Source organism: Phyllobates terribilis, unplaced genomic scaffold (assembly GCF_046119375.1).
Source record: "Phyllobates terribilis strain yellow unplaced genomic scaffold, ASM4611937v1 Scaffold_11__3_contigs__length_659146591, whole genome shotgun sequence".
NCBI classification, from domain to species: Eukaryota; Metazoa; Chordata; class Amphibia; order Anura; family Dendrobatidae; genus Phyllobates; species Phyllobates terribilis.
Window position 1 is genome coordinate 140,310,741 of NW_027362771.1, and position 15,929 is coordinate 140,326,669.

General features: G+C 39.5%; 1 protein-coding gene across 2 annotated transcripts in view; it reads right to left on the minus strand.

Annotated features, from left to right (window-relative positions):
* Positions 1–1,616: 1,616 nt before the first annotated feature.
* Positions 1,617–15,929, minus strand: part of CEP290 (centrosomal protein 290) — a 227,368-nt gene continuing 213,055 nt past the window's right edge. For both annotated transcript variants that reach the window (XM_073651634.1, XM_073651633.1), the window contains 5 exons: positions 15,351–15,492; positions 13,077–13,150; positions 6,668–6,747; positions 3,986–4,092; positions 1,617–2,533 (listed from right to left, as the gene is read on the minus strand). In XM_073651634.1, coding sequence (XP_073507735.1) covers positions 2,357–2,533; positions 3,986–4,092; positions 6,668–6,747; positions 13,077–13,150; positions 15,351–15,492 — 580 coding nt within the window. In that variant the 3' untranslated portion in view covers positions 1,617–2,356. The remainder of the gene's footprint in view (positions 2,534–3,985; positions 4,093–6,667; positions 6,748–13,076; positions 13,151–15,350; positions 15,493–15,929) is intronic.

Here is a 15,929-nt window from a genome sequence, read left to right on the forward strand (position 1 = left end):
GCGGTTTAGGCACACTGTGGGGCTCAGGGGTGAGTGGGGGAGGCATTAGGATTTGGGAGCGCAGAATTCGCAGGATGTCTTTTGGAGGGCGAGGAGCCATTTTGCTTTTCCAGAGCCTTTGTACAACCAGTACATGGAAGCCCCCTATATTTCCATTAACAGATGACTGATCTGAGTGGGGACTTTTTTTTGTGGATTGAGTTTAGGCTTTTATTGGGAACATTTTACATAACATTTTGGATCACATTTATCCGGTGGTCTATGCTGAGCACTTACATCTTGTATTATATAGTATATCTACAGTATGCTTTTAGATAATAAACTTTGCTTTATATTGTTGCAAGATCGTCTGCTCCTTCTGTGTTCTCTATATGTTTCTGCGATGTTACAGAAGGGATCTCTCCTATCTTGCATATGAGGATTGTTGTTCTCTTGCTAGATTAACTACATTAAAACTTGTTCATGATGACATACATTTTTAAAATACATGCGAACCGTGTCAGTGCAGGCGCGGTTATGTTTTAAGCTCTGCCCGCAGTAGGACAGAGCTAAGTGCATCTGCGCTAGCTGGCGATGTCCATATGCAGGCGGGAGATTTCGTTCAGCTGTGTGGATGACACAGGACGTCATCCACATCAATCAAAGCCGGAGGACTGCAATTACCATCGGAGAGGAGGGAATGACTCCCATCGGACCAGACCGGACCGTCCGGATTTGCATACAGTGTGCGAGCAATTCAAAATGTTTATTGGGGGATATAGAGGGGGAGTCGGGATAATATACAACTTTGTGGAATGCAGCACAGGCGACGATCAAGGTGATAGTATTTGTTCATACATGAATAAACTGGTGACCAGTTCCCTTTAATGGGTACATGTTCTAGCTGTGAAAAACATGGATGGAACTAACATAAGTGACTCACAGACATCTGAATGAGGCCTTAGTGAGACAGATGCTGAGCTGACCCATTCACTTCAAATAAGTAATTCTGACATCCATGCAACTAAATACAGGTAAATAGACTTGGGAAAAGCTGGGGTTCAGAAGCCATTTAAACTTTTGTTTTTCCAAGAATGAAGACAATTTCCCTAATAAAGTGATTTAATAATTTTGTCCTGCATGGAAAGCTATTAATTTTTTTTTTTAAAAAAGGAACATGTGAGCTCTTAAACTTTACACGGTTTCCTTCATTTGTTCTTCCTGGAAATATAGAAGCTATAACAAGGTTACCCCTTGTCATAACGGGTCTCTTCTTGCTATGATACTGCGAGCACTGACTGGAGATTATTGGTGCGAGTAGGGACACAATCTATTAAAAGGAATGGCTACACCTAGTTATCATTGCATTCATATATTTCTAGGAGGAATGACCGCGTACATTTAAGGAAAGAATCTCCAGAATATTTAAGCAATTAAAGAATTTACCAACAAGTAAGAGCTAACATGTCCTCTTGCTGTACTAAGATTTGATAAAGAATGCCTCAACTGCTAACAATGTGACAATTTTATTTAAAATCAAGAATTTACAATTTCTACAAAACATACACCTCTATATCGGAAAAGAAACAACTGCTTACATTCTGTATTTACAGATTTAATAAACTAATTAATTTTAGGTATAAAAATGTCACTGTAATTTGGCATGGAAAAAGGTAATTAATCTACATCGTATAAAGTATTTTCTTTCAATAAAAAACGTAAGTGCAATTATTCTCTATATAATATAGTGCTTTCACTAGAAATTATTTTACTCTACAGTAATCTCTCATTTGTTGAAAGTATGTGGACCTAGTTAATGGTTCAGCAGAAGTTTTATAAAAGGTATTCTGAAGTCATGTAGTATTGGTGCAATGTAATAAACACTATCAGGATGATATCAAGTCTTTTCCAGGACCATTCTTTCAAAATCCAAGCTTCAGCTCCATGCTGTGGAGGGACAACCATCCTGCTTTATGTCTGCCACCGGGTTTCCCGATATGACGGCAGCTGAATGAAATGTGAGATGTGCTGCTATTGTGTAACTAACGGCTAAAGGAAAAGCCCTTTATGTGCAGACACCATGTAACAATGTGAATTTTGCCTAAAAACTTGTATCAAAATTCACATGCATAATTTCATGATTGATTTTTGTAAGCAATGGAGTTATGAAATGAAAAAAACTGAATAGTAATTCTTTGCAGTTTGTGGGGAAGTGTGCAGCATGTCTACAGTCCGCTGAGGCTTTTTTTCCCTTTAAGTTACAAGGGAATCATGCTGGCTAAACATTGTACTTTATGGAAATTAAGGATGGATTCCACTATGTGTACAATGTCACCATAATAAATCATGTAGGTCCTGATGGATCTGCCAAACTCCTTCAGTGGGTGGGAAGATCTATATGGACACCAAATTGCTGAGACAGTGCTTTCAGCTTTTCTTCAAGTAGTATATTCTTTTTAACTTCTTCATTGTAGTTGTATTTCAGATCTTCAATCTCTTCAAAAAACATGGGATCAAAGTTTTCTAGTTCCTGCTTGAGCCTTTTGATTTCTTCCTGTAAATAAGAGAAAAACAAAATGTGAAGAACGCAAGTACTGTGCAGTCAATCTAGAGTCTACGTAGTGAAGTGTAAAAGAATGCTACAAAATATGGATTACTAAGAAGCTACCACTCCAAATCGAAGACATACAAACTTCTACAGTAATCTAAAGCAGGTAGTTGGAAAAGAAACTTCAGGAGATGAAGAAACATTTACTGGAGAGAATCCACTGGCGTAATGTAAAATGTACAAAAATAGAGCTTTTTTTGGGTTATCAGCAGCAAATAAGAATATAGCACAACTTGTTACACCCGCGTCTCATTGTTTTAGAATGATAACAAATGGTTAAAAGCAATTTTCTCACCGGTCTTGATGAGGTGTGGTGGAGTCAGACGCTCTTGATTCATGAAGAAAAAGATGCCAGTTCGGCATTGAAACACATTGTTTAATAAAATGCTTGTTGCCAAATTTCAACGTGCCCCCACTGGTAGCAATGACTGTGTCTTTATACTGGTTACCTCATAACCTCTTAAGTGAGCAACACCATTTTTTCTGCTCTCGTAGGGTCACCCTCTTGTGTCGCTTTTCCCTTTAAAGCATCCCTAAACAGTTTGGCACAGCCCAGCCTGTGCTGACAGTATCAGGCTGGGTTCACATGTGGCAGCTGGTGGTAGTAGGTCTAGCGGCAACTACAGGTGCCTACCACGTTTGAGCCCAGCCTCATGCAGGATTCACACATCCATGTATAGAAAAATATTAAGATTTAAGAGTCTTCAGTGGTTGATACCATCTTTTCAGTTAGCCATGAAAAAGTAACAAATTGCGAGCTTTTGATACTACTCAGGTTTCTTCATCAGGCATAGAATAACACAAAATCTGAATAATCACATTTATACACAGCAGGGCACAAGAATAATGCAATAGATGAGACAAGTGACATGAAGCAGAACTATTAGTATGGGAGTGGGGAGAAAGAGTTGTGGCCGTAAATATTGGAGCAGTTCATAGATAAGGACAGTGAAAGTTTTATTGTCCTGTGATTGAAGTCTGGTCCATGGTTGTGATGACCCCACAGACCTGAGGAGCACATTCCTTAGTTGATGTAGAATGACATAAATCAACATCCATGTATAATAATTTGAGTTTAGACCGCAATGCATAGACCAGTCATCGTTCTCCGGACCCGAACTAGGAGGCTGTCAGGTTCGGGATGGGATACCTGATCCCGATCAGTGAATCATGGACCGTGACACCAATGTGTGAAAGAAACACAAGTCTGTGCAGAGACACACACCTTTGCAAAGAGGTATGGTAACACCTCAAATTATTCATGCATTTCTGGGAGGAAGAACAGAGGAACATCACATCACAGACTCCTAAGAGAAGATGCTTTAGAATTTTGAGAATATGGGGAATAACAGTATTTACTAAAACATTCAAGCAAAGACAGCTTTACCAGGCAATTACCTTCAAATGTAGTTTCTCGAGATCAGAGGTTTTAATATGTGTTTGAAGGTCAACTACTTCTTCCATCAACTTGTTGTATTTGCTGTCTTTTTCAAGAACCTGAGAGCCTAAAAGACAATATAAAGTACGATTGCAATGCTAGTCCAGAGAATAAAGGCCACATTCCTTTTTGGCCCAATAATATTTGTTTAGGCACATATTCTAAACCTTTAAGGAATAGGGAATTTCTTGTTTTTTTGCACTTTTGTTTTTTCCTTGCCATCAACCAAGAGCCACAACTTTTTTTTTATTTATCAGTCGACATATATGGGCTTGTTTTTTTGCAGCATAAGTCATATCTTTGAATGATAACATTCATTTTACCATATAATGTACTGAAACACAGGAAAAAATTGCAAGTGTTGTGAATTGTTGAAAAAACGCAATTCCGACATTGTGTTTTGCTTGTATTTACAGCGTTCATTGTAAAAATTACCTGGAAATATACGGTTATATACATCAGTCTGATTATGGTGATACTAAACAGGCATAGTTTTTTTTTCTATGTGAGTGATGGGAAAAAAAATCAGAATATTACAAAAAAATATATTTTTCTGTTGCGGAGACTGAATAAGGGCTTGCTTTTTTGAGCAGCGAGCTGACGTTTTTATTTATACCAATTTCATGTACATCTGATGCTTTGATTGCTTATTACATTGTTTTAGGTAGGTGACTAAAAAAACACCCACAGTTCTGGAGTTTTTATATTCTATTTTAATAGATCAGTCTTTTATGAATGCAGAGATATCAAATATGTTTATTTTTTCCTTTCTTTATTTGTATAGGGGGAAAAGGGAGATGATTTTGAATTTTAATTTTTCATATTTTAAAAATGTAATTTTTGACATTTTTTAGTCCTTTTAAGGGACTTGGACCTGCGATTGATGGCTTATACTACATATTCAGTACCACAGTATTGCAGTCTATATAGAAAATCTCTTCTCCTATGGCTGAGCTTTACAGGAGGACCAAGATAACAGCGCTGGGGATCTTCAGCTGACACCCTTGCCCCCCAGCTGTCGTTCTAAGGCCTCTTTCACATTTCGTTCTGTCCCACGTTCAGTGGTCCCGTCGGGGAAAACGGGATTTGGACGTATGCATCTATGGAGCTATTGACTATAATGGTGCCGGCTGAGTCCACCTTTACTCTGTCGCGCATCATTTCGGATGTGTGAGCCAACTGGAGGCAGACACCCAGATGTGGTCTACTACATCTGAATGTCCGCCTCCAGTAGGCGTGTACGCCCAAAAATGATGCACAACAGACTCATTTGGAACCATTATAGTTAATGATCCCGTTTTGTGGTGGGTTTCGGACACAAGCTCTGACAGGACCACTGAATTTTGAGCCTGAATGCAATGTGACAGCACTCTAACTCATCAATCCGCGTTCCATTTAAATGAAGCAGTCCTAGATTGATAGTGGCATCTAAATGGTTAAAATGCCACAGCCAGAACTCGGCACAAGCCGCAGCTGTTGGAGACTGATGATGGCTATATAGCCGCTATCTACCGGGAGTGGAGCATGCCAACTCTTGAACTCCCTCCACACCTTACGTTAAGCATATATTATTTACATTTGAACTTTTATTACTTATAGCAAGGGCGGGCAATTAATTTTTCCAACGGGCCACATGAAAGACAGTGACTTTTCCGGAGCTCTGAAGTAATAGGCTAAAATTTAATTCTGCTCATGTTAATATTAACATATTAATTATTTTATATTCATATTAATTGTATCACTTAATATTGAGCAAAATTAAGTATGCTGCCATTCTCCTGTATACTGTATGAGGCCACACACAGCCCCTATATACACTATGAGCCCTCACATAGCCTCTCTATATACAGTATGAGCTCCAGCACAGCCCCCTATATACACTAAACCCTGACCACCTCTCTATACATAGTATGAGCCCCCACACAGCCCCCTATGTACACTATGTGCCCTCACATAGCCTTCCATGTACAGTATGAGTCTCACATAACCTCTTAAATACAGCATGAGCCGATGCACTGACTCTGCAGTGCAAAGCTGATGTGATGAAATGACGTCATCACAACTGCTGGCGCACAGGCTGATTGGTGGAAGATGGAGCCAGTGGCGCCATCCTCCACCAATATAGTTACAGCTCTCTGCACCTGAGGATGTGGATAGTGGTGACAGCGGGCGGCAAGGGAGCCACTGTCTCAGTTCAGAGGCTGGACTGGAACAGCTAGATGGTTGGATGAGGCCCATGAGCCACAATTTGCCAAGGTCTGACTTATAGGGTTTATTCAGTGGTTAGAACTGCAGCCTTGCAGCTTTGGGGTCCTGGGTTCAAATCCCACCACGGACAACTGCAAGGAGTCCGTATGTTCTCCCTGTGTTTGCGTTGGTTTCCTCCAGGTTCTCTGGTTTCCTCCCACACTCCAAAGACATACTGATAGGGAATTTACATTGTGAGCCCCAAAGGGGACAGTGATGATAATGAATGTAAAGCGCTGAGAAATTAATGGCGCTATATAAGTGAGTAAAAATATTCCAATGAGTCAGTCACTTTTTTTTCTCGTTTTAAAGAAAACTGAAATATTTTGATTATATAATGTTATATACATGTGGACGAAATGCTTATTTCAAAGGGACATATGAATAATACATACCAAATGTAGCAGATTGTTTGTATGTTTGTAGCTGGTGAAGCAACTCTGCCTTTTCATTTTCTAAGCGGTTATTGCTCAGCCTGAAACACACAGCATGTTGATATTCAACCAAATAAAGCCAGGCCCAATTGAAAGTAAATCAATAATGAGTATAAGCTGCGTAGAAGGAGATATCCTAGCACCACTCATACATCACCTGTTACAAGTCGTCATGTGGCATATCGGTTACTCCAAGACTCTTGTGGCGGTGCATATGCAGCCCAGTCCAAGCAAATATAAAACAAAGAAGGTTGAAAGGCAGCACTCACCGAGTCTTATGATAAAACACCGTCCTTTATTTTTCAAAGCGGGACATCAAGGCAAGCGGCAGGAAGCATAGGGAGGGTATGCGGGGGAGGTGTAGTGGACTACGGCCGTTTCGCAGCCTTCTGGCGCTTCTACGGGTTCCGGTAATTCTGACGTGTCACCATTTCCTTTTCACAGGTAACATGTGTGATTGATAAAAACAAGATCACATATAAAATCATTAAGAAATAAAAGCAGATTACAACATAGAAACATAGACAGATTTAATTTATCATTCAGTCCTAATGGGCCCTGGGCATCTGTATTCAGAATCCACGTGGCTTCTCGCTTTAACAACCGTTTGTTATGATCCCCTCCTTTTGATGGGAATTCAACCTGTTCCAAACCTGCGAATCTTAACATTAGGATTTCCATCATGACATTCTCTTATGTGTTCTATCAGTTTTGGTGAACCTATCCCAGTACGAATGGAATTATAGTGTTCTCTAAATCTGACAAAGACCGGGCTGATTGTTTAACCTATATAATAATATTTGCATGGGCAAAATAAAACAAACTATATATTTTGATCTGCATGAAATAAAATTATTCACCATGTGTGAAACTGCACCTAGCCGAAGAGTTTTATCTGTTAAGTGAAAATTACAGAATGAGCAATGGCCGCATTTGAAGTTTCCTATGAGAGGATTTTTATCCACTCAGTTTTTTTATTTGTATACCTATTGTGAAAAAGTACAGTGCATTGTGAAAGTATTTGGCCCCCTTGAACTTTTCTACCTTTTGCCACATTTCTGGCTTCAAACATAAAGATATAAAATTCTAATTTTTGGGGGGGAAGAATCAACAACAAGTGGGACACAATCATGAAGTGGAATGAAATTTATTGGATATTTTGAACTTTTTTAACAAATTAAAAACTGAAACGTGGGGCGTGCAATATTATTCGGCCCCTTTACTTTCAGTGCAGCAAACTCCCTCCAGAAGTTCAGTGAGGATCTCTGAATGATCCAATGTTGTCCTAAATGACTGGTAATGATAAATAGAATCCACCTGTGTGTAATCAAGTCTCCGTATAAATGCACCTGCTCTGTGATAGTCTCAGGGTTCTGTTTCAAGTGCAGAGAGCATCATGAAGACCAAGGAACACCCCAGGCAGGTCCGAAATACTGTTGTGGCGAAGTTTAAAGCTGTATTTGGATACAAAAAGATTTCTCAAGTTTTAAGCATCTCAAGGAGCACTGTGCAAGCGATCATATTGAAATGGAAGGAGTATCAGACCACTGCAAATCTACCAAGACCTGGCCATCCCTCTAAACTTTCATCTCAAACAAGTAGAAGATTGATCAGAAATGCAGCCAAAAGGCCCATGATCACTCTGGATGAACTGCAGAGATCTACAGCTGAGGTGGGAGAGCCTGTCCATAGGACAACAATCAGTCATATACTGCACAAATCTGGCCTTTATAGAAGAGTGGCAAGAAGAAAGTAATTTCTCAAAGATATCCATAAAAAGTCTCGTTTGAGGTTTGCCACAAGCCACCTGGGAGACACACCAAACGTGTGGAATAAGGTGCTCTGGTCAGATGAAACCAAAATCGAACTTTTTGGCCACAATGCAAAACGATATGTTTGGCGTAAAAGCAACACAGCTCATCACCCTCAAAACAACATCCCCACTGTCAAACATGGTGGTGGCAGCATCATGGCTTGGGCCTGCTTTTCTTCAGCAGGGACAGGGAAGATGGTTAAAATTGATGGGAAGATGGATGGAGCCAAATACAGGACCATTCTGGAAGAAAACCTGTTGTAGTCTGCAAAAGACCAGAGACTGGGAAGGAAATTTATCTTCCAACAAGACAATGATCCCAAAAATAAAGCAAAATCTACAATGGAAAGGTTCAAAAATAAACGTATCCAGGTGTTAGAATGGCCAAGTCAAAGTCCAGACCTGAATCCAATCGAGAATCTGTGGAAAGAGCTGAAACTGCTGTTCACAAACGCCCTCCATCCAACCTCAATGAGCTCGAGCTGTTTTGTAAGAAAGAATGGGCAAGAATTTCAGCCTCTCGATGTGCAAAACTGGTAGAGACATACCCCAAGCGATTTGCAGCTTTAATCACAGCAAAAGGTGGCGCTACAAAGTATTAACTCAAGGGGGCCGAATAATATTGCACGCCCCACTTTTCAGTTTTTAATTTGTTAAAAAAGTTTAAAATATCCAATAAATTTCATTTCACTGCACGATTGAGTCCCACTTGTTGTTGATTCTTCCCAAAACAATTAGAATTTTATATCTTTATGTTTGAAGCCAGAAATGTGGCAAAAGGTAGAAAAGTTCAAGGGAGTAAAATACTTTCACAATGTACTGGATATCACCCAGATTGTGGCATCTTCTGTATGAGATAACCGGATATAGTATTGTTCTTTCGGCTAAGTCTTTGTCATTTTCTATCAGGTGCCAATGTTTTCTTATAACTCTTTGAATGGTGTCTGATAGTACTAGTTTTCAACATAATCCAATATCTAGAAATGAAAAAGAACTGCATGATATTACAACGGAATTCGAAAACGCAAAAATAGAAATTTCAACAAGATTAAGAGAAAGTCAATTAAAAACTTTCCTTGGCAAATTGGATACAAATTTAGTACCTCTACAAGCAGCAATAAAATATAAGAATAAAGAAAAATTCCTTAGGGATAAAAAAGACTATGAATCAAATAACATCTTTAGCTGGGATAAAAATATACGTAAGAAAATCAATTTTCCAACATCATGAAATCGTATACCTAACTTTAGAAAAAAGAGAAGAACAGACCAAGATGGTTGGACTACCGACTCGGATTCTAGCGTTATGGACAATTTACTAGATATGGATAAGATGGACATTGTAGAAACTGATTCTGCTTCAGAAAACTACATTCGCAGACAAAACACACCAGGAGGGGTGGTATCCGATGGAAAAACAGATGGAGTAATAGGAGGAACCAAATGGAAACAAGTATCCTGGAGGAAATAAATGTGCCTTAAACTGAAGGAAATGAAATTATCAGCTTGACAGATCGCACACTTCTTCCACATCACAAGAATTTACTCATAAAAGGGCTGAACTTTTGTATTCCCGAATTTAGAATTGATTTGTATAAGGCTACTCGTAAAATGCATCTACATAAAAATTTGGTGAATAAAGACTCCACAAATGTTACACCATTAATGGAAGAAACGCCTAGTGTATCAAAAGATAGGATTTAATTTAAATTCCGAGAATTCTGCGCAGCAATCGGACATAGAACTCTTACTTAGCCTAGATAATCCAGCCAATACACTCAATAGGGTGTGTGATTTGAATACCATTGATTTTTTTTTTTTTTTTTTTTTACAGGCGGCACTAGTTCCACCTTTATGCCTCCCATAACTCCAGGGAATCTAATTGACCTATTTCAGGAGAAAGTGATCTCTGACATCAAATCACTTCTATATAAAAATCCACGAGACAACCTAAACTCTAATTAAAAACTGCCCTTAAAGAAATTAAATCATGGGATGAAATACTTACTCGTAGAGCTGATAAGGGTAACAACATAGTCCTTTTAAAAAAGGACCAGTATTTGAAAGAGGCGATGCGACAGCTATCTCATGAAAACACTTATAAAAAATTATCCCATGATCCGACAAACAAAATTAAGAAACAACTTGGCACACTTCTCTACACTTTTGTAGATAATGGCACTCTTTCCAAAAAAACTGTAGACAAATTAATACCAGATTTTCCCGAGACGCCACATTGGTACTACCTACTGAAAGTTCATAAATGTATTACATCTCCCCCTGGGTACCCCATCATTGCAGGCATAGGTTCCGCGATAGAACCACTTTCCAAATACCTGGATTGGCTATTAAAGCCACTACTCACCAGTATTCCATTATATGTCAAGGACACAGGAGATTTCTTTTAATATCCTAAAGGATGTTAACTGGCAAGAGGGATTTGTCGTTAGTCTCGATAGATGTGGAAAGCCTATACACCCGCATCCCGCTGGATGCGGCTGTACAGGCAATAAGTAAGATTCTCCTTAACATAGGGAAGGAAGAAAATTACATTGATTTCATTACAAAAAGTCTATCTTTTATACTGTCCCACAATAAATTCAAATTTGATAATACATGGTATGCTCAAATTACAGGGACGGCTATGGGCACGCCCGCCGCATGCACCTTCGCCAATCTATTCCTAGCGGCACTTGAAGAAAATTATGTGTATACAGTTACAAACCCCTTTTCTGAATTTATAAGATCGTACCATAGATATGTCGACGACGTTTTCCTAATATGGTCAGGCACCAAATCACAATTTTATGATTTGGTGACATACTTGAACACAGCGAACGCAGAGAATATGAAGTTCACCTCAGTTTTTGGTGACCAAACTAGATTTTCTTGATGTATGTGTCTCTATAAAAATGGAGCTATCATAACAGAATTTTTCAGAAACAACACAGCTACAAATATGTTATTACACTATGACAGTTACCATCCCCAACATACAAAAAGAAGACTTCCTTATAGCCAGTATTTGCGCCTACGCAAAATAAATAACTCTGAGGTCATGTATTTATCACAAGCAGAAGAACTGACAGACTAAAAAATAGAGGTTATCCGAATAATCTATTAAAAGAGGCAATGAATAAAGCTAAAACTAAAACGCAGAATGACTTACTCACCAACCAGAAAAAAGCAAAAAAAACAAGAACAAAAATTTATATTCAATTTTAAACATAATCAAATATCAAACACCATTCAAAGAGTTATAAGAAAGATGCCGCAGTCTGGGTGATATACTTGTTCACAACAGATATAGAAATAAAAAAAACTGAGTGGATAAAAATCCTCTTATAGGAAACTTCAAATGCGGCCATTGCTCATTCTGTAATTTTCACTTAACAGATAAAACTCTTCGGCTAGGTGCAGTTTCACACATGGTAAATAATTTTATTTCATGTAGATCAAAATATATAGTTTACGTTTATTTTGACCATGCAAATATTATTATATAGGTTAAACAATCAGCCCGGTCTTTGTCAGATTTAGAGAAAACTATAATTCCATTCGTACTGGGATAGGTTCACCAAAACTGATAGAACACATAAGAGAATGTCATGATGGAAATCCTAATGTTAAGATTCGCAGGTTTGGAACAGGTTGAATTCCCATCAAAAGGAGGGGATCATAACAAACGGTTGTTAAAGCGAGAAGCCACGTGGATTCTGAATACAGATGCCCAGGGCCCATTAGGACTGGATGATAAATTAAATCTATCTTTCTATAAGTTGTAATCTGCTTTTGTTTCTTAATGATTTTACATGGGACCTTGTTTATATCAATCACACACGTTACCTGTGAAAAGGAAATGGTGACACGTCAGAATTACCTGGACCCGTAGAAGCGCCAGAAGGCTGCGAAACGGCCGTAGTCCACTACACCTCCCCCGCATACCCTCCCTATGCTTCCTGCCGCTTGCCTTGATGTCCCGCTTTAAAAAATAAAGGACGGTGTTTTATCATAAGACTCGGTGAGTGCTGCCTTTCAACCTTCTTTATTTTATACAATAATGAGTATACGGCCACGTTCAGTGTTTGGTCAGTATTTTACATCGGTATTTGTTAGCTAAAACAAGGTGTTGGAGAAAAAAAGTGGTGACGTGTTTCTATTATACTTTTCCTCTGATTGTCCCACTCCTTGTTTTGGCTTATAAATACTAATGTAAACTACTGACCAAATACCGAACGTGTGAACTTGGTCTAATACAAAGTATTGATCTCTGTGCAAAGGGTAGGAGACAGGTACTGGTGCTTTTCACTAGATAGCACAGCACTCTTGGAAAGGAGCATTTAAATATATCTTACTGGGTTAGTAATACATTGAATACAATACAGTACTGCAGAACTTACAGCCGTTTGATAGTATTTAAAGCAATATGAAGGCTACAAGGGAGAGCCACACTAAAGGAAAACTGTTTAGTGTCAATAATTATAACTGCCTATAGCAAGTGCTTTGAACAAGTAAAAAAAAAAAACTTTAAAACTACTATGTTTTGTCTATAATTACCTAAGTATCTGAAATTCTCTGGAAAGTCCTTGGTCTGTCTTGGCATCTTCAGGGAAATGCTTAAGAAGGTCAATCTTGGTAAAAAAAAAAAAAAAGTTAAATGATTACTAAGCATTATACAGAAGTTAAATTGCTTTAGAATAAAACTACTGATTAAATGAAATCTGTCACCAGGTTTTTGCTACCCCATCTGAGAGAGGCATAATGTAGGGGCAGACAACCTGATTCCGGTGATGTATCACAATGAAAGCAAGCAGCTGTTTGATCTGATGTAGGTCTACCAGTTCTCTGAATGAAGCCATTGTCCCCTGTAAAAAAACAACCATAATACTCATCTGTTCGACATACTGTCCCACGCCGTAATCCATACGATAACTGGTTTACAACCTGAATGGTGCCATAATGCAACCGTCCAGGCTGTAAACCAAGACACAATGAGCTGCTACGAGCACAGCTTCAGTGACCAGTGGTGAAGTCATAGAGGTTACCGCTGGTCACTGAAGTTGCGTTCCCAGGCTCACTTCACTGCGAGCCAGGACAATGAACTGCGGTGAACTCAATGAGATCACCGCTAGCACCGTGAGATCGTCCAGGCTCACAGTGAACTGCCCGTGGGAACGCAGCTTCAGTGACCTCGATGATGTCACCGCTCATCACTGAAGCTGCTCTTGCAGCAGGTCATTGTCTCATGGTTGGCAGACTGGACGGTCACCTCATGCCACTGTTCTGGTTGTAAACCAAATATCGCAGAGATGGATTACGGCATGGGACCGCATATGTGACAGGGGAGCGATATGGTTGTTTTTTATTTATTTTTTTACAGGGGACAAGGGCTTCGATGGATTTGGTGTAAGGCGAGTATTTTTGTTGTTTATTATTTTCAGTTTTTACAGGGGACAATGGCTTCAGAGGAAAAGACATAATGTGAGTATAAATGTGTTTTTTATTTTTAAATAAATGTGTAAAACAGTGTGGACTTTTATTTCCAATAAAGGATTTTATTCAGGCTCTGTGTTTATTTACAAACTTTTACTATGGGGTTAGTAATGGGGGCGTCTTCTAGACGGCTCTCCATTACTAACCGCTGGGCTTCACGTCAGCTGCCAATGCAAAGCTGACATGAACCCCAACCCTATTACACCACTTGCCACAGTACCAGAGCAAGTGGGAAGAGCCGAGGCTAAGTGGCAGATTTGGCCCATCTTATTGATGCGCCATTTCTGGGGCTGCTGAGGGCTGATGTTATTAGCTTCGGATAGGGCCAATATCCATGGCCTCTTCCCTGGCTATTAATATCAGCCCTAAGCTGTCTGTTTAGCCTTTCGTGGTTAGAATTTATAGGGGGACCCTACGCCAATTTTTTTCTGGGGTCCCTCTGTAATCTTGCCAGTAAACACTAATTGAATAGCTGTGAGCTGTTATTAATAGCAAGGGAATATGTTGGCCTAATGGCCCCTTCCATGGCTAGTAATATCAGCCCCCAGCGGTCAGCTTTCCGTCTGTTGGTTATGAAAATGATGCGGGAGCCCACACCACTTTTTTTTTTATTTCATTATTATTTCATTTCACACTGGATGTACTCAGCGGGGGCTGAATACAACTCCCAGCATTGTCTCCTGCTCATGCTGATCTCTGCGGGATCAGGGACAATGATGAGAGCTGCCTTTAGCAGCTGGCACCTGGTATCAGTGCAAAAGGTACTGCTTTTCCCAGGCGCCGGTATGCGTCACACGGATGGCACATGGATGTGTCACACGGACATACGGATGTCATATACGGACATATGGATGGCATATGGACCACGAATCTCACCAGTACTGTTTTTTCCCTGTACAGAAATCACCAGGATATGTGAAGGAGGCCTTACATGGATAATACCTGGATTGCTAAACGCAGCCACCAGAATACATTTGAGGAAAAGATATCAGAGCTGCAGCTCGCACTGGACAGCCCCTTTAAAGCCCCCCTTCTTTACACATTTGTGTTATAAGTGTACCAGTCACTGCATGCAAAATTACAGTAAGCTGGCTGGAAGTGAAATGTCATCCCAAAAATATAAATTGACCGGCTTGTTGGGGCCGATTTTGACACGTTACTTGTTGCAATGCATCTGCTGTCACAAAACCTAATGAACCGTTAAACAAAGCTCTTCAGAATATTGTCTTCTTATAGGTTTTCAGTAATACAGAAATGATGCCAATTCAAGCCAAACCAGGTATACGATGCGGCACTAAGATGGTTTCGTACATTTTATCCGGATCCTCAGTTACTTACTTCATCTCTTAGGTGCTGAATTGTTTGTTCGGTCTTCCGTTCACGCTCGGTTGCTTCTTTCAATAGCCTTTTCAGATCAACAATGCTTTCGTTTCTCTTTAGAAGCTCGGCTTCCATCTCCTTCATCTTCGTTTCATACATCCTGACAAGTTTAAAAAGGAGCCTTTTATCTGGTTATTTTGTTAAAAAATAAAGTGTCAATGACATAACAAAGTCTGAAGATGCATAACATCAAACTAAAGAAAAAGAAGGTGTGCATCTAATACTCAAGTTTTATTCAAAGCCTTCGGCGGTACTCGGAAGCATTTAATCTCCTGCGAAGAATGTATGGAAATATAGCTATTATGTACAGCGGGCTTCATTGGAGACTTATATCTATTCCTCACAAAGCAGAACTGGAGCTTTTGTATAATCCTTGAGCTTCAAGGGTTATTAATTGTACCTGGTCTGTATTCACTGGCGGGTATGGCTGTTAAAGCCATTCCTATAGAAGAAATTATGCCACCTTCAGATTACTTCCAGCATCTTGAAATGTAATGCGGGCCTGTGTTACCAAGCGGTACGTTAGACACAATGCTT